Here is a 19,889-nt window from a genome sequence, read left to right as displayed (position 1 = left end):
CATCATCATCATCATCATCATCATCATCATCATCATCATCATCATCATCATATCATCATCATCATCATCATCATCATCATCATCATCATGAAGCCATTCTAGCAAACCTATAAACATGTTCACACAATTAAATACAGTATTTACAAACACCAATATGCAACCCTAACTGGAAATTAAAGTCTACAACTTCAGAGGAAAATAAAGACCAAATTTATCACAGGGATTTAATCTTGTTTATCTCAATGTATAAATTCTCTGACAATATGTAACATCAGTTCACTATCTATAGATACTAAATTGTCTGGCAAAACTGTTCTTTTTTTCTCCATATGTTGCATATTTGTAATCAACCGAAGAGTCGGCCAAATGCTATATCAGGTTTGATTTGAAAAGTCAGCTAAATGTATTATAAATTTTATAAGAAATAGTACTTTTATATTTAAAGAGTTGCATGAAATTTCTTTAAAAATTTCAAGAGTTACAGGAAATGCGAATTAACTTTACATACAACCAATGAAAAATGACAATGAAAACCATACTGTTTACACTGCAAGTAGATATCTGTTTTCACCTTTTAGTATAAATAAAACAAAAAATACAAAAATCAACATACTACACAATCACACTGCTAGCAACCATATGCAATGAGAGAACATATAAGTTAGTGTGAACAGCCTCCACAAAATTACACTGTGGGGGGGAGCAATATGTCGACTGGCGGTTGATAAAGTGCGACAACTTGTACAGAGTATACAAATTGGGATACAATAAAGAATAAATAAATTGATTTCAATAAATGAAGAAAACAATATGCTCATTTATATAGTATAGACTTTATGATTCTCTATCTCTGGTGGCATTTAAGGCAACATGGATGGGTAATCTATGAAAATCACCTGAGCTTTTCTGTGAAAATAAAACTGGATATCAATGTCACTCTAATTGTGAAGGCAGATAAACCACCTAAATATTGATGATCCTCTACATAAAAATAATAATAATAATAAATACATAAAATCTAAGTTGACAATTTTTACTTTGTGGATGGAATACAGTCCTGTTTAATTTTGATCAAATTTTTTATTTGCATGAACTTTCAAAAACCTACATTCAGTTTTTCCAAGAAAAGCATCTAGGCATCTAGTTATTCATTAGACAGCTTTTATTTCCACTAACAAGGATTCCCCTACTGGTTTTAAAGAGGTAGTAGCTGTGATTAACATTTATCATTCTTAAAGGAACATGAAAAAGAGCTGGTGCTTCTTGATGATACAAACATATTTTTGTTTATACTTCCTACTACAGGGAACTGTGTTTTTAGTATTTCAAAAGTTTAAAAAAAAAAAAAAAATGTAGTGAATGCGGGGGGAAAATTATATACCTACTCTTTACAAAAAATAAAAAATGATACTTTAAATACATTAAAAATATATCCAACCCTATAATCTCTCATTCCCACATCACAAAAAAAGCAAGTTTACCTCTGCTCATAAAAGTAACACTTTTCTGACAACTAACAAAGTAAAAAAGCTTTGCATAAAAAAGAATTAACAACCTTCCAAAGCCCATTTCTGAGCCCCAATTAGGGAGATATAACAAGCGTTCTTCCCACAGAGAAAAATAGAGAGAATTAGTCCGCAGTTGATAGTGAGGTAGTTTATCATGAATAGAGTATTACAAATGCTAACTCATATGATTTTGGAGAGAAAGTGATGGAATTCTTTAAATAATATGCATAAATGGGAGAAAAAAAATACAAGACATATCTGAGCAGGACTGAAGCCTTCTAAGAGATAACTGATGCCACTTATTTTGTAAATAAAGCTTCCGAGTTTAGAATCAAAGTACCGATGAAAAAAGAAAAAAAAAAAGAGGAAAAATCAACCCCTATAACAAGAATCTGGAGGATTTATGCAGTTTCATGAAACGTGAAGATGGAGTCCCCCATTGTTACAATTTCTTTTGGGAGGAGGTACAGTACCAACACCACGTTTAAAATGACTACAGACTGTAAATGATTTGACACTGTCCAACCTTTTAATTCTTAGGTCAAAAATTAATAAAAGTAATATCTTCCTATATTTCCAATTACTGAAATACCAGTGATCAAAATCTATCATTTATAATGAAAAAAAGAAAAAACCATCTTTACAAAAAAAAAAAAGTTTTAAAACTTTACAACATAGGTACGAGTACAAAAATCATATATATATGTATCTATAAATAAAAAAAAACATTCTTCAGCCTAAATATCTATATCATCCTCTTCCTCCTCCTCTTCCATTTTTTCTGGGTTTGTTGCACGGCTCAGTTGCAGTGCTGATAAGGTAACCCCCTCCTCTCTCTCAAACAGCCCGCTTCTCCTCTCCTTAAATCAGCTGACGGTATTCTTTTCTGGATCTGGTTCGCAGTTGCAACAGTTCGGTGGTATTCCCACTTCTCCGGATAATGAAAAGAAAGGAGTTTAATAATCTTAATTTTGGTTATATGATGTTTTTGGATGAAATTTATGTGTTTGTGTTGGGGGGTGAGGCTGCAAGTACTGCAAAAGGAAAAACCAGTCTGAGTGTGAAAGCATGTTTGTGTCTGTGTGTGTGTGATAAATTAATACCTTTTCCCGTCTAGTAGTGCTAATGAAGGGGTAATTTCTATTACACTTTAGTAATGACTGTAAAATTTCGGTAAAATATTAGCGATAATTTTGTTTCACCTTAAAAAAATAACCTTACAACTAATGAAGCCTGTTAAGACATGTTTCATATTGTTGAAATGACACTATTAAACTAGCAAATGCCTCTATTACAATATTATAATAAAAAAAATACCCTGCTTTTACACATATACACTCACTGCAAATAAACACAGACAAACTAACTATTTGGCAAATAGGATTTCCTTTTATATTGCAATCTTGAACAAAAGACATTCTAAGTTTTCAAGGACTGATATCTAATACCCTCATATAGTCTACATAAAATAATGAGAAAGGAGGAAACCTATGCAAGAAATAAAGGGACAAGCTTACCCTTTCAGAGCTCTTGCTAAACTCTTCGGCGGGGGCAGTTTTTACCTTAGAGCCTTTGGTGAGTGACGACCACAAATTGCCCGCCAGAGGTCTGGCTTGCGGGGTCCCTTCACAAGGGACTTCTTGGTGGACAGAGACTTGCTTCCCAGGTCCCAGCCTTGCTTACGCCCCGCTCTGGCCATGGCAATTTCATCTTCTCCTTGGCGAAGTTGTGCCACTTTTCTTCCTTCAGTAGTTTTTTGTTTTTCTTGGCTGTTGATTTCTTTTTCTGCAAGTGCAAGTGTGTGTCTTGCAATAATTATGCTTTCTGGTTGATCAATCATTAGAGGCTACAGCTACAAGATTACCATTATTTTTGACAGCAATTTAACTACAAAATGGGGAGGCAATAATATCAGACCACAACTTTCAAAAACACTTAAGAACTCTGACAACATAAACTTCTGCCTCACCTTACTACTGCTCACTTCCAGGCTGGGATCAGAGTCTGCCGGACAGTCCACCCCCGCAGAAACCGCGGAGAGTTTCGAGCTTCTTGTCATCTAGGTTGATGGTCCACTCAGTCACCATAGCTCAGCGGGCAGACGAAGAACCTGCTCCCCCAGCTGTTGGGGCTTGGGGGGGGCCCCCCCCCAAAAAAAAAAAAACTTTGGGGGAAAAAAAAAAAACCCCCGGGGGGGGGGGGGGGGGGGGGGGGGGGGGGGGGGGGGGGGGCCCCCCCCCCCCCCCCCCCCCCCCCCCCCCCCCCCCCCCCCCCCCCCAAAAAAGGAAAAAAAAGAAAAAAATTTTTTCCCTTTGTCCCCCTTTTTTTTTTCCCAAAGGGGGGGTTTTGGGGTTAAAATTTAAAAGGGCCAAAAAAAAAAAGGAAAAAAAAAAAGGGGCAATTTTTAAAAGCCCAAAATTTCCCCCCTTTTTTCTTTTGGGAAAAGTCCCCCCGGGGAAAAAACCCCCCAAAAAAAAAAAAAAAAAAAAAAAAAAAAAAAAAAAAAAAAAAAAAAAAAAAAAAAAAAAAAAAAAAAAAAAAAAAAAAAAAAAAAAAAAAAAAAAAAAAAAAAAAAAAAAAAAAAAAAAAAAAAAAAAAAAAAAAAAAAAAAAAAAGTTATGGGGGGAAAATTTTTTTTGGGAAACTTTTATGGAATTTGGGGGGAAAAAAAAGTTTAAATAAAAAGGAAAAAGGGGAAAGGACAAAAATTTTAAATGGGAAAATTTATTTGAAAAGGCTAAAAAAATTTTCTTAAAAATAAAATTAATAAAAAAGGCCCTTTTGTGAAAAAATTTTCAATTTTTTTTTAAATGAAATTTAATATTCTTTTTATCCCCGCAACAAAAACCCCAAAATTTTCCTAAATTTTGCAAAATTTCGCCCCAAAATTTGGGCCAGGGCTTCCTAGGGCCCCAAAATCCCTGCCTCTTGAAACCCCAAAACCCCAAAACCAATTTACACTGCGGGGGTTTTCCAAAAAAGGGTTGGGTTTTAAGGCCCCTGGGACTGGGGAAAGGGAGGGCGACCCCCACCCCCCAAAAGGCGGTTTTCCGGAAAAACCCTTTTTTAAAAAGGGGATTTTATTTAAACTTTTGTAAATTTTAAAAAATGGTAAAAAAAAATTCAAAAATTCAAAAACTAATTAAGCAATTTTTTCTTTAATTTAAAATAAAAAAAAAATTTAATTTTTTATTTTAAAATTCAATTTTTTTTTAATAATAATATTTATTTATAATATTCCCAAACATAAAAATAACATTTTACAATAAAATTTAACAAAAAATTTAAATTAAAAAATTTTATCCTTCAATTAAAACAAAATTTAAACCCCTATTTCCCTTTATTATATTAAATTATATTTTATATATTAAAAATTATAAAAAAATTTTATAAAAATATAATATAAATTAAAATAAAAATTAATAATTTTAAAAAAAAAACAAATATTCTTATAAAAATATAAATATAAATTATTAATATAAAAATATTTTAAAAAATAAAATAATATATAATATATAAATTTTATAAAATATAATTATACAAAAAAACAAAATAAAACATTAATATATAATATAAAATATAATATTAATATATAAAAATTTATATATAAAATATATATATATATAAAACCCAAATTACATATATATATAATATTAAAAATAATATAATAAATTAAATATAATATAAATATATAAAAAATTAAAAATATAATAAAAAATTATCAAAAAAAATTATTTTATATAAAATATATTAAAATATATATAAAATATATTATTATATATAATATATATTATATAAATATATATATATTATATATAATATATAAAGAATTATAAAATATTTTATATTATCTTTTAAAAATAAATTATATAATTATTAAATATATATATAATATATAAAAATTATTATTTATTTTTCCATATTTATTATTATATATTAATTAAAATAAAATTTATATATAAAAATTTAATTAGTATAATATATAATATTATATATTTTTATTATTATAAAATTTTTTTATTTTTTTATATTATAAAATTTTTATATATAAAAATATTTATTTTCATATATATATATATATTATATCTATATATATTATTATATTATTTATATTTTTTTATTATTTCTTATTATATTTATATTTAAATATATTATATAATTTTATTTTATATTTTTTTATTTTATATTTTTTATTTAAAATTATTATATTTTAAATTTTTATATATATATCATATTATTATATTATTGTTGTGTGTGTATATTTATTTTAAATTATATGTATATAATATGTATATATATATATGTCTAATATATATGTCATATATTAGTCTATTATTTTGTTTATATATATGTTATATATAATTTATATATAATATGATATATATATTTAATTATAATAGATAAAATTAATTTAATAAAAGGGGTTAATATATATGAAAAAATATTTTTAATATATATTGTATATATATATGTATTATATATTGTAATATTATATATGTTATATTTAATGTATTAATATGTTATATTATTGTAATATTTTATGGTTGTGTGGTGTGTTAATTTTAAAAATTATATAAAATTAAAATATTTATAAAATATATAAAAATATTTTAATTATAATTATTATATATAATTTTATTTGTTATAATATTGTTTTTATATGTGTAATTAATATTGTATATATATAGGGGATTATATTTTAATTTGGTTTAATATTAAAATATTTGTATTTTATATTGATTAAGTATTTGTATATTATTGTTTTAAATATTATATTATTATATTATAAATATTTTAATATATTTTTTTTTAATTTATTATTTTTAATTTATATATTTATATATATATATTATTAAAAGAAAGTTTGCTGATTATTAAGTTTTTAAATTGATTAGGAAATTGTTTGCCTACTTTACCATTTTGGTATATGTACAAATATTTATTATACAAAGTTCTTTTTTATAGAGGGTTTCCGCTGGTTTAGGCAGGGGAGTGGATTTGACCCCCCACGCCCCCGAGCTCCCCCTGGGGCCATGAACCCTCAGACATTTTTGAAACAGGGTAAAACAGCAGTGTACGTTTGTTTTTGTTTTGATAGTTTCTTTTAGAGGCAGGGCAAAAAGGACAATTAAACATCCAAAATTTTTGGGATTTTGCTGTAGATTTTTTTTGCAGAATTCTGTGATTGAAAGGGGGTTGATTTATATTTTGCGGAACCCTATACTATGGAGAATAGTCATTTTTTATCATGTTCCAAAAAACCTTTAAATTGGATCATGGGTTTCCGGGAAGAAGCCCAGTCAAAACTAATATATTGTTGAATATGAAGTGATATTCCCAACCTCCTATCCAACCCAAAAGTTCCATAAAACCCTATAAAAATCCTGCAAGCCTTAAAATCCATTAAGTTTTAAAAAGACCCAAAAACCCCAAGCCCATTTGAAATAAGACCAAAACCCTACGAACCCTGCGCGGGGGAGTCGTCCCCGTTGAGATTGGGGGTTTCCGGAGTGGGGAGCACAGCCAAAATTCCCTTCATCCCTACGGAGGCCTGGAAAGACAACCTCTTTTGGGGACGACGCCCCCCCTCGATGCCAAACCCCTTTTCCCGGCCCAACTTGGGCATTACTTGGGGTGAGCGGGGGTTTTCAAAGGGAAGGGTTCGAAGGCCTTCTTTATGTGGTGCAGATTCACGGGGTTTCCCTTTCAAAAGATGAAAATTTAAAAAAATTTCACAAGGTGTTTCCCTTTTTTATTTTATTTTTTTGCACCGGGAGTGATGTTAAGAATTTTCTTTAGTGCACATACAGTGAAAATACAAAAATTATTTTTTATATTAAAAATAAAAATTTTACTGAAAAGATTTTGCCAAAATAGTTCCCCGTTTTTCATTATTTTCACTTTTAAAAAATTTTTTTATTAGCTGCTTTTCACATTGTTTACCATTTTTTTCTGTCCCTCCCACTCTCTTCCTCCTCCTCCTCACCTTATCCCCTACTTTTCCCCCGTCTTTCTTTCATTAAAATTCCCAAATATTAAAGTAAATCCAAAGGAAATTAAGAGAAAGCAGCTAATTTTGAGGGTTTTCGTATTTTTTCCCGAAGTGCGCTTTCTCTCCCCGGGTGATAACCAGCCCTTTTTGGGGCATGTTTCAGTTTCCCGCGGACAGTGCAAGAATTTCCCTTTTCTCAAAAACCTGTCCCCATCCACCTCACGTCAACTCCATCCCCCGTTCACCGACCATTTCCCTACCTGTTTTGGAAAAAAGGCCTCTGGTGAACGCGCTTCCCCATCCCCCTCTTGCCCCCGAAGCCGCTGGGGATCCCGAACCCCCGCCCGGATTTCTTCGCCTGGAGCGGGGAATGCAGGGGCCCCTTTTTGCCAAGGGAGAGGAAGGGGGAAATTCCCGGGACAAAAAATACAGGAGAATACCCAGGGGAAATAATGGAAAAGGGAGTCCCCGAGTCGTGAGGGGGGAGTCCCAGGAAAAGCAAAAAAGTGGAGGAGCCCCTGCCCCCAGGTGCATCAGGTGACTGTTGGGCGTCAGCCCCTTTTGGCCATTATCTAATTAGAGGCCTCACGTCCCGGGAAAATATACACCAAAGAGAACGTTTTTCAGAGAAGAATTTTTCAAAAAACTGGGGCAGTAAGTGAAGTGGTAAGGGTTTCCCATTTTGATATTTTGACAGTTTAAAAACCCTTTTCATTGACAATTTTCTTTATTTTACCATAAAATAAACCTTGCAATTATTAAACTTAAAAAAGGAGCGAGTTATGACAGGAGCAGGGGCTGTCGGAGAAGGTTTAGAAAAGGGCTTTTCTCAGTGGGTTAGGGGGGAGAGAAAGACTAACTTGATGGTCCTGGAGCCCCTTCATTGCCCTCTGCCCCCCTGGCTATGGTGAATGGAGTGGACATCAATAGAGCAAGAAAGGAAAATCTCCGTCGGTTTTTTGCGGGGGGGGGGCGGGGCGTCCGGCAGACTCTGATCCGCCTGGAAATGGCATAGTAAAAGGGGAGGCAGAAGTTTTGTTTTCAGGTTTTTTAAAGGTTTTTTTAAAATTTTGGTCTGATATTTTGCCTACCCTTTTTATTAAATTGCTGTCTAAAAAATGGTAACTTGTTTGTAGCCCCTAAAGATTTTCAACCAAAACATAATTATTGCAAGACACACACTTGCCTTTCAAAAAGAAATCAAAAAGCCAAAAAAAAAAAACTACTGAAGGAAGAAAAGTGGGCCCAAATTCGCCAAAGGGGAAAATGAAAATTTCCACGGGGGAAACGGGGCGTAAACAAGGCTGGACCTGGGAAGCAAGTCTCTGTCCACCAAGAATCCCTTTTGAGACCCCGCAAGCCGACCTCTGGGGCAAGTGCTGGCGCACTCACCAAGGCTCTAAAGGGCAAAACGTCCCGCCGAAGCAGTTTGCAAGAGCCTGAAAGGGGAACTTGTTCCTTTATTTCTTCATAGGTTTCCTCCCTTTTCATTTATTTTTTTTAGACTAAGAGGGATTTGATATCGTCCTTTTAACTTTAAAAGTCTTTTGTTCAGATTGCAAAATAAAAGGGAAAACCCATTTCCAAATAGTCTAGTTTTTTTTGGTTTTTTTGCAGTAGAGTGTAATTTTGTAAAAAAAGGGGATTTTTTTTATTATAAAATTTTTAATAGAGGGAGTCAGTTTAATAGTGTCATTTAAAATAGAAAATTCTTTTAAAAGGCTTTATTAGTTGTAAGGGTTTGTTTTTAAGGTGAAACAAATATTATCGCTAAAAATTTACCGAATTTTCAGTCTTACTAAAAGGGAATAGAAATTACCCCCTTTATTGATACTAGACAGAAAAGGTATTTTTTATCACCCACACAGACACAAACATGCTTTCACACTCAGACTGGGTTTTTTCCTTTGCAGTACTTGCAGCCTCACCTCCCAACCAACAAAAACTAACATCCAAAAAAAAATCATATAAACCCAAAAAAAATTATTAAAAATCCTTTTTTTTCATTTCCGGGAGAATGCAATACACCCAACGTTGCAACTGCGCCAATCCAGAAAAATACCCAGCTGATGAAGGGGAGGAGGCGGGCTGTTTAGAGAGAGGAGGGGGTTCCCCTTTCAGCACTGCAACTGGCCCTGCAAAAAACCCAGAAAAAAAGGGGAGGAGGAGGAAGAGGAGATATAGTTTTTAGGCTGAAGATGTTTTTTTTTTTATTTAAAACTAATATATATTTTTTGTATCGTACCTATGTTGAAAGAAAATTTTTTTTTAAAAAATGAAAAAAAAAAGGGAAGAAAGGGAAGTATTTCTTTTTTTTTGAGAAAAAATTTTTAAAACTTTTTGTCATTTAAGTGGTTTTTTGGTACTGTATTCCAAAAAAATTGAAAATGAGATATTTACTTTTTCCCAAAACTGCTAAAAATTAATTTTTTTTTTAAGGGGTATTTTTCCTTCTTTTTTTTCTTTTTTTTGGTACTTTTTTTAAAGAAATTTAACAATAAATCATCTTACTTAAACTCATTCCCCCCCAATTTTTGTATTTTTTTCTCCTTTTTTTTTTTTTCCTACTTTTTCTAAACTTGGAGCATTTTTTTTTTTTTTTACCCATATAATGGCAATTTTTTATTTTTTCTTAAGAGCTTTTATTTTCCCTTTGGGGGTCAGAATGGGGTTGGATTTTTTTTTTTTATGCAATTTTTAATTTTTGAAAATTTTTTTTCTCAAAATTCTTTTGTAGGGGAATGGGTAATTTTTATTTTTTTTTATTTAAATATCATTTTTTTTTTTAAAAGGGGGAAAATTCTCCCTCCCCAAATTTTTTTTTTTTTAACTTGTTAAAAACTTCCCTATGGGGGTTAAAAAATGGTTTGGAAGTTTTTATTCCCTTTGAAAAGAATCAAAACCCCCTTTTTAAAAATGTAGGCGATTGTTTTAAAAATTTAAAGAAACTAGGTAATGCTTTTTGTTTATGTGGGATGAAAAAAAAATTAAAAATGTTGATTATAAAAAATTTTTTAATGTTTTAGTATTTATTTTTTTATTTTTTTGTAAATTAATATTTTTTTTTTTCCCTTCCAATTTATACATTTTTTTTTTTTTTCCAAAAAAAATACTAAACCCCCAGTCCCTTAAAAAAGAGATAAGAACATAGTTTTATTAAAGAGCAATTTTTTCTCTTTTTTTCAATTTTTTTCTTTTTTTTGATAATTTTTAATCACAGTTTCCCTTATAAACCGAGGCGAATTTGTTAATGAATTTTAGGGGGTTTTAATAATTAAGCCTAGATTTTTCTTGGATTGAGTAGGTTTTTGATTTTTTTTTTTATTTTTAATAAAATTAAACAGATATCTACCAGGGAAAAGAATGGTTTTAGTATTTTTATTTTTATTTAAATTTTTTTTTTGTAAATCTAAAAAATTTTGTTTTTTGCCTCAAATTAAAAGTAATTTTTTATTTTAAAAAATTTGTGATTTTCAAAGATTACCCCGATCCGGGTTTTTAAAAAAGAAAAAAGGGAAAAAAAAATTTCCCCAAAATTATACATAAAAGGAATATGTTTTTTCAAAATTTAAATTGGAAAAAAAAAAATTTAAAATTTTTCTTTATTTTCCAATTTTTAACTTTAATTTCCATTATTCAAGGGTTTTTTAATATTGTAAGGTAAAATTTTGGGTTTTTGGAAGGCTTCAATATTATATGTTTTATTGATAAAAATTTTGGAAGAGGTGATTGTGGGGAGTATGTTGTTTTTGTATTTTTTGTTTTAATTTTATAATAAAGTGAAAAAAGATAAATTATTGAGGTTTGGAAAAGTATGTTTTAAAAGTCGTTTTTCTTTTTTTTTTGTAAAATTAAAGTACTTTTTTTTTCCTAAACCTTGAAATTTTTAAAGCTGACTTTTTAGGGAAAATTTTTATAATTTTTAATCTTTAGGGGCTTTTCAATTTTAACCTTATGGCAATTTGCCAACCCTTTTTTTCGGTTAAAATTCTTTAGGGGGGAACTTGGAGCAAAAAGGGGAACAGTTTTCGGGCCATTTTAGAAAGATTGGGCTTAGTTTCAATTGGGGGAAAATTTTCCCCTTTAAATAAACAAGGGGGTTAAACCGGATAAATTTTGGGTTTTTATTTTTTTAGTAGGGTTTAAAACCAGTTTTAGTTGCCAAATTGGTGTTTTTAATACTGTTTTTTAATTTGGAACAGTTTAAATTTTTTGGGTTGCTAGAGGTTCCGTGATGTGGATTGGTTTGATGAAATAAAAAAGGTTTAGTGTGATGGTGAGGGGTTTCCGAGGGAGTGTGGAAATATGGAAAAACCATGATTGAAAGTGAAAGGAGATTGGGTGAAGTGTATATTAGAATTTTTTGAAAAGGGTTTTTTGAAAGATGAGAGAGAAGTGGGATAATTTTAATTAAATTTGGTAAATTTAGGTTGGTTTTTGGGCTTTTTTTTTTCTGTTTGTTTTAAAAAATAATTTTTATTTTGTGACCCATATTACCTTTAAAAGATTTTACTAAGCTGTAATTGTCGCTCAGAAATTGGTGCTCAGCTGTTTACCCAAGGGGTTTTTTAAGGCTTGTCAAAAATTTTTTGACCTTTCTATTACGTGAAAAACTTGGGTGGAATTTGGGGTGGCACAGAAAAAAAAAAAAAAAAAAAAAAAAAAAAAAAAAAAAAAAAAAAAAAAAAAAAAAAAAAAAAAAAAAAAAAAAAAAAATTTTTTTTTTTTTTTTTTTTTTTTTTTTTTTTTTTTTTTTTTTTTTTTTTTTTTTTTTTTTTTTTTTTTTTTTTTTTTTTTTTTTTTTTTGAAAAACAACTTTAAAATTAAACCCGAGCTTGGTCTTTTCCCCCGGTTTCCCCCCCCTTTTCAGTAAGCCTTTTTGGTTTCCGATAAAGTTCCCCTTAAAGGGGGGGAAACCCCCGGGGGGAAGCAAGCCAAAAAAACCCCCCCCTTTTAGGAATATTTTTTTGGTCCAGGATTTTCAAAAACCACGTTTTTCAATGCCTTGCCAAATATGGAATTGGGCCCCTTTTTTTCATGTACTTTATTTTTCAGATACCCTATCAAATTCCCGGGAATCAGCTTAACATTTCCTATTGGGTGTGACTAGTGGGTTTTCGCTGAAGCGTGGATCCTGGTCTTGATCCGACCTAAAAATTAAAGGCCTTTTCCAGGGGTGAGTGGATAAGCCGCCCGAGTTTTTCCCGAGGGTAGGGAGTAGGAACGTATTGGGAAAAAAACCCGTGACCTTATAATGCCAGCACATCCCGGCCCGACTTTTGGAGACAGCTCGTCCCGTATTTTTCCCGCAATTTTTGAAAAAACGTTGGGGTCAATCCTGAAAATTTAGAGAAGAACAGGGATCTTTACACTTAACCTTCGCGTCTATTTAGGCTTGGTTCTATGTAGGGGTTTTTTTTTTGGGGGGGGCGTAGAATATAAAGTTTTTAAAGTAAATTTTCATATAAATTTGTGACTTTTTTAAACTATACACGAAATTCCATTATTATACAGGGGATTGATACAGCTGTCATATTGTCGCGAGTAGAAATTTTGGGGCTCATGCAAAGTTACCAATGATTTTCTAAGGGGTTGTGCAAAAATTTTTTGACCTCTCTCCCTTTTTCCGTGAAGGGGGAAACTTGGATGACGAAGTGGTGAAAGGCACAGAAAATTTTAAAAACCACTAATAATCCCGATTTCTTTGGGTTTCCCGGTTCTTTAGTAGCTGGTTTCTGATACGTCTTAGCGGAGAGAGCAAGCACCCTTTCCTAGAATGCTGAGCTGCAATGCCAAAAAGATTTCTGTCGTCCAGGGGTTCCATCTCATGTTCACCACCAGATTAGGAAGCTTCGCAGGGATGCCCCAAATCCCGCTGCCTTTTGGATTGCTCCCCAACCTCGATAGATGCAGAAACACCCCGTAGCCTTTCCCCCTTAAAAGAAGAAACAATATGCTTCAAATGCAGATTAACAATGTTCAGTAGTCATAAAAATAACCCACATTTACCTACTCATCATTATTCATACGTAGCATATATCATATATTCTAATTTTCCGCGATATGTAAAAAACTATCTATCTATCTATCTATACATCCTCCAAACCCTCCCCACCCCACGCGCACGCACCACACGCGCCGCCACACACACAAACACAAAAACACACACACAACACACACACACACACACCACACACACACAACACCACACACACACACACCCCACACCCCACACAGAGCATCGATGTCGCCCAAACGCCTCCCAGTCACCGGCGTCCCCGTTACCATAGCAAAGCATCATCCCCAGCGCTGCCAACTTCTCGCCTCGCCGTCGCCATGGCAACGCGTGGCCAGTGCTGGGCCACCTGTGCGTCGCCATCAGGCTGCCAAACCCGGCGACGTCATGGCGAGGCTCGGCGGCCGCTCCCAGCTGATCGGCGGCCGAGGACAGCACGTGGCGCCCGCGGGAACGTAAACAAACACGTAAACAAAGACGTAAACAAAAAAAGCAGAGAGGAGGGAGAGGAAGGAGGGAGAGAGAGAGAGAGAGGAAAAGAAAGGTAGAGAGAGTGAGTTATCAAAAAAAAAAAAAAAAAAAGAAAAAAAAAAAGGGTCTTGTTATGTTGTGCTTGATTTTGTTTTCTTTCTGTGTTTGTTTTGTTTTTTGGGTTTCTTTTTTTCATTTTTTTTTTAGGTTTTCCTACTCATGTTTTGTTTTTGTTTTGCTTTGTTGGGAAATTTGTGACTATTTATCTGTTTATTTGTTCCCTGTTCTTTTTGTTTGGGTATTTTTTCTGTATTTGCATTTTGTCTTTTGTTGATCCCGTCTCCGTGGACAAATATTTCCCCGTAGTTTTTTGCTGATTTTGGGTTTAATTTCAGGAAGTGTTTCGAAATTTGGGGCCTTTTAAAAGGTTTTTCTAAATTTGGGTTGTTTTTTTTTGGCATTTTTTGATTATTCTCCCCCTTTTTTTTTTCTGTGAAACTTTTTCCCCTTATTTAACTACCATCCTTGGCTCGAAATTGTTTTTAAGGAACGGTACCAAAATTTTGACAGTGAGCGCGCCAAAAGCGTGCCCCAAATTTTAAAATTTTGCCTTGAGTTGCGTTTTAGTTTTTGTAAAAAAAGGGACTTTTTTTCTACCCTGGGGGTATTGCTTTTTAAAGTAAGTTTTTAATATCCCACACTAAATGCATATTTTTTTAACCCCAAGAAATTTATTCAAAGGGGACAAACCCTGTCAAAACCCAGTTTGTGATTTTGGTGCGTTGGTTAAAAGGGGAAAGGGGTTGCAGTTTTTTTTAAATTGTAATTCTGTGAACTTTGGGTGTGAGCTTTTTAAAAAAAATTAAATTTCTTGGGGAAATAGAATATAAAAAAATTCCTTTTGGGCCCCTTCCCAAAAAATCTCTTTTTATAACAAAAGGGCTAGTGATGAAAAAAAATCTGTCGCCCTTTGCTAATGTTTTTTTAATTGGATTTTTTTTAACTTTTAAATACCCTCGGGAAGGCAAGCGTCAGGCAGAAAATGCCCCATATCATCACGTCCGAGTACGGATCCTGATGACGTAAGGGGAAATTTGCTGTGATTTTTTTTTTATTTGACCCCCGGCTGGCTTACTCTTGGGGGGGGGTTTTTTAAAGGGGAAACCTCGGTTTTATTTGGAAAATTTTTTGGCACTTTTCTGGTTCTGTTCTCTTTGGGATTTCTCGTTTCTTTCTATGCATGTGTCTGGGATTTTTTTTTTCTTATTTCGCCCCCCCATCCCGTTTGTTGTTTTTTTTCTTTTGGGCGATGTTTTTCCGTTTTTAAATTTTTTTCCCCTTAATTTTTCCGTCTGTTTTTCTCTTAACGAAAGAAAATTTAATTGGAATATTTGGGAAAAAAACTTGCAAAATTTTCATCCCCTTTTTTTCATTTTAAGAGATTTTTTAGTGGTTGAGATTACCATTTTTCCCATGATAAAATTTTTCCGGTTTTCAAAAACGTTAAACCTGAAAAAACCCCAAATGGGCGCAACGCAGAGCAAGGGGGCCAAAATCCGGCCCATGCAGTCTCAACAGGATCTTACCATGCCCAGACTATGCCCGAGGGTTTGTAACTCAACCCCTCTTCAGGAGGGGGGGGAAGCGCCGAACAGGTCGGGGGCCATGGGTGGGGTCCCCACGCTGCTCTTTCATGAGTTTTTGCGGGGATTGTGATACTGGCTTTTGGGTATTCCTTACTAGGTAAAATGGAAACCAGGGTCAAAAACCCCCAAAATCAGCTGCGAAGGGGATGACCCTTTTGGCATATGGGTTTCAAATTTTTATTTCTAAAAGGCCCGGTTTGGAGGAGTCTCGAAACTGTGGGAGATAGAAGAAGTAAGGGGAAAAAAAAGAGAATGATAATTGAAGGGGGAAAAGAAAAAAAGAAAGAGATAATATTTTAAAAAAAAAAAATATATATAAAAAAAAAAACTAAACAATTGGGGTTCAAAACCCCCCAAAAAAAAACTAACTTTCTCCATCCCTTTTTCAAACCTAAAAAACAATAAACCCGGGCTTAAAAAGGGTTTTGGGGGCAAGTCAGGGGTTTGGGTCACCTGAGAGGTTAAATGGGGGGACGCCCCAGGCCCGGAGTGTACTTCGGGGGGGAAACCCAGGGGCGGCACCCAACCCTCCATTGTTTCCCCCGGGGCCCCATGTGGTTTGGTTTCCCGGACACTTCCAAAATAACATGCTTGGGGTTTTTGGGATGATTTTTTTGGGGGGTTTTTTTGAGGTAATTGTAACTTCTTTTGGGAAAAATCCCTTTTTTTTAAGAAGATAATCTCTATCCCAAAATAAAACACAGTAGTATTTTTGTTTCTAAAAAACATTTTTAGATTTGTATAAAATCCTTCATTTTCAATATTAAGATAAGAAGAAAACATAAACATATTGAGATATTCTTTAATCATCTCACAAATAACACACTGATGGAAATTGTTTCTTGCATGTATCAGAGGCATACAGTACAAACATATGAAACTCACATAAGCAGCCTGATTACAGTCACGGAAGTCTGACAGTCTCTGCAGACCCCATTCATCACTGAAAGTATTATGATTATTATTTTGAAAGTATGTGCTGGAGTCTCTAAAGATGGTTCCTCATTATATTTGGATTAACCCTTGATAATGTCTGTTTTATCATCTTTTGATAAATGCATTCTTCATGAAATCTGTAATAGTATGCTTCAGTTGAGAGTTTAGGGTACTTCAGTTCTGTTTCCTTTACTTTGCTTCTTTACCTTTTTGAGTAACTGGAGAAGAAGATACTGAAAAAATTTGATATTTCACAGACTCCAGCTAGACTTAATTGTGATTAAGGATATACTTTGTAATCATGTTTAGATTTTTTATTGAGATAAGAAATGCATTACATGCATTGTATTCCTAGATTTCACAGAGTAGTGTTAACCTATTTTGCTTGCTTACAGGCATTGGTGCGACCAGGCTGATGACTTGCCTAAGTATGGGTGGGAAGTGCATGATGGCAGGAATGTTGGGATTCAGAAGATCATAGACAAGAATGTTATCCTGCAGACGAGCTTCGTCAAGAGACTGGGGGTCAGCATGGGGGTGACTGGTCAGCAAGGATCAGTGCAGTGCCGAAGGTAAGGATATTTTATGCATGATGATGATGCACTCTCGATAAATCCCTTTGTAGAGGTAGATAGGAAAGGTAAGTCTGTTTTACCTTTTAATAATATCATGAGAATTCACTGATAATGTTTTGATAGCTGCATTAGTCATGTTAAGGTGCGAGAACACAGACCAAGTCTGTAGAACATAAAGAAAGCACACTGTATAATCCCACAAACATAACAATCCCTTTCAGACCAAGAGACACGTTGGAGGACAGGCTTCGCTACTGTATTATGTAGCTTTAGACCCTGACGATAAAGAGGCAATGATACAGCCCATGATCGGCACGAGTCAGTCCTTAGGCTCACTCAGGGGCATCTCAGACTCCGTGGGGGGATTCCGGATGCATGTCCTCAATGCCAGCGGCACGATTGTTAACCATCACTTGCTCAGTACAAAGCACATGGGCTGCATATGCTCAAGGAAACCGTTTACAAGGGGCTGAGGGTCTTCCAGGGCAAGAGTGAGAAGGACAAGTACATTGACTGGCAGGTGAGATGTTCAGCCATGAGGACACGCTGCGGCAGCCCAACTTTGTAGTGTTTCAAGTGACGGGGGAGTTGCCTTTTGAGGTTGACATAGTGTATTGAGAGTGATAGTTTCCTCAGGAGGCCTGATATGCTCATGGGTGAAGCATTATCAGAGCAACTCAGTCTGTATGAAAAGAAGTTTCATAGTGACTTTGAAGAGAAATTCTCAATGGAGGCAAAAGGGTTTAGTGAAGAGGAGATTGGCTTTGCCAAGGCCGCTCTCAGCAACATGATTGGTGGCATTGGGTACTTCTATGGAGCCTCGAGGGTGCTGGGTGAACACAACAGTGACCCTGTCCCTTACTGGAAGGCTCCTCTCTACACAGCAGTGCCTTCCCGTAGCTTCTTCCCAAGAGGCTTCCTGTGGGATGAAGGTTTCCACAATCTGCTTATCTCAAAATGGGACCGGGAAATCTCTCAGGACATTCTTGGCCACTGGTTTGACCTCATGAACTGGGATGGCTGGATACCCCGGGAGCAGATCCTGGGAGTTGAGGCAAGAGCAAGAGTCCCAGATGAGTTTGTAGTTCAAAGAGGGAAGAATGCAAATCCTCCAACGCTGCTCCTTACGCTGCATTCCATGATGGCTGGATTCAAGAGAGAGTTGTCTGATGACGACTATGAATATCTGAGTCACCTGTGGCCCAGGTTGCGAGCTTGGTACAACTGGTTCAACACCACACAGCTGGGTGAAATGCCAGGTACATACAGGTGGCGTGGACGAGATCCCAAGACGTTGCGGGAGCTGAACCCGAAGACTTTAACCTCAGGGCTTGATGACTACCCTCGGGCTTCTCACCCGACGGCAGATGAGCGGCACTTGGATCTCCGATGCTGGATGACATTAGCCTCAGGGCTCATGGCTGACATTGCGAGGCTCATTGAGAAGGATCCAACCCGCTTTGATGATGCTTATAAGTACCTCTCAGACAACAATGTGTTGGATGCTCTTCACTGGTCTTATGCTGCCAATGGATACATGGACTTTGGTCTTCACACGGATGATCTTGAGCTGAGGAAACTCGCACCGAATGCAGAAATGAAGCGCATAGTTCATGGCGACCCCAAACTGAAATTTGTTGATTCCTTTGGATATGTCAGTTTCTTCCCACTATTTCTGCAGATTATTGACCCATATTCTGCAAAGCTTGGAAAAGTGCTGGAAGACCTCAGGCGGCAGGACCTTCTCTGGACCCCATATGGCTTACGGTCTTTGGCCAAAAACTCGCCCATATACAACAAGAGGAACACTGAGCATGATCCTCCCTACTGGCGGGGGGCCATCTGGATCAACATGAACTACCTGGCTGTCAGGGCACTGCATCACTACAGCAACGTGGACGGGCCGCACCAAGAGCTGGCCAGAGAGATTTATGTATCCCTGCGTGAGAATGTTGTCAAAAATGTGGTGCGGGAATACAAAAGAACGGGCTACATCTGGGAGCACTACAGTGACAAGACAGGCAGAGGGGAGGGCTGTCGGCCGTTCACAGGATGGTCAGCTCTTGTTGTACTTATGATGGGGGAGACTTTCTAAAAGTTTCTAAAATTTTTTTGACACTTGTTAAAAACGACGTTTGTTGTTGCGCTTCATAGGAGGTGGGCATTTTTTCCTGTACTACTTTTTACTACAGAAAAATTATTTTGTAATGTTTTTTCTATGTGGTTGATATATTGGCTCTTACATGAAGCAAACTGAAAAAAAAAATGTGGAATGGCAGTTGTACAATACAGAAATTGTCAGAACTGTGTTGACTGTATTTATTTACTTATTATTTTGTTATTGTTATTATGTGGTATTACTCATTACCAATGTACTAATAGCAATGAGATTTAGCCTGGATATTTTTATTTCACCTTTGTTATTTTCTCTCATCTTTTTTAATATTCAAATTATGAGGTCTTTTTTCTTGAGTTTCTGTGCGATTATGTAGATGAAGGAGCACTTTCTTGAGTCTGTAGTACTCATGGCTGTTTTTTTTATATAAAATAAAAATCTATTCTTATTGTTATTTTTTCTTCTACCGCAAGGCAAGTGTTCCTTGAACTTTGCCACTATCATGAACGAAAAGCAGAAAGGGAAGGACACATCAAAAATGAATTAAAACACCAAGCCCCAAAGCCTGCATGACACATACATATCATTACATACCATTTCCATACCAGACCCCCCCCCACGCACCCCCG

The 19,889-nt window shown here is 34.7% G+C and overlaps 1 protein-coding gene and 1 long non-coding RNA gene across 2 annotated transcripts; one reads left to right on the top strand and one right to left on the bottom strand.

The window, feature by feature from the left end:
• Positions 1-3,224: 3,224 nt before the first annotated feature.
• Positions 3,225-3,527, bottom strand: LOC119575592. Its single transcript, XR_005228988.1, has 2 exons — positions 3,478-3,527; positions 3,225-3,293 (listed from the first exon to the last, which is right to left on the bottom strand). It is a non-coding gene; the product is annotated as an uncharacterized LOC119575592 (long non-coding RNA).
• Positions 3,528-15,511: 11,984 nt separating this feature from the next.
• Positions 15,512-19,287, top strand: LOC119577439 (mannosyl-oligosaccharide glucosidase-like). Its single transcript, XM_037925054.1, is given in 8 exon segments — positions 15,512-15,595; positions 15,824-15,849; positions 16,965-17,086; positions 17,089-17,141; positions 17,366-17,573; positions 17,576-17,659; positions 17,662-17,759; positions 17,761-19,287. Coding segments are annotated over 8 exon segments (2,154 nt in total). The 3' UTR covers positions 19,240-19,287.
• The last annotated feature ends 602 nt before the right edge of the window (positions 19,288-19,889 follow it).

This window comes from Penaeus monodon, chromosome 1, assembly GCF_015228065.2.
Source record: "Penaeus monodon isolate SGIC_2016 chromosome 1, NSTDA_Pmon_1, whole genome shotgun sequence".
Classification (NCBI taxonomy): domain Eukaryota; kingdom Metazoa; phylum Arthropoda; class Malacostraca; order Decapoda; family Penaeidae; genus Penaeus; species Penaeus monodon.
This window is presented reverse-complemented; position numbering and strand designations above follow the sequence as displayed.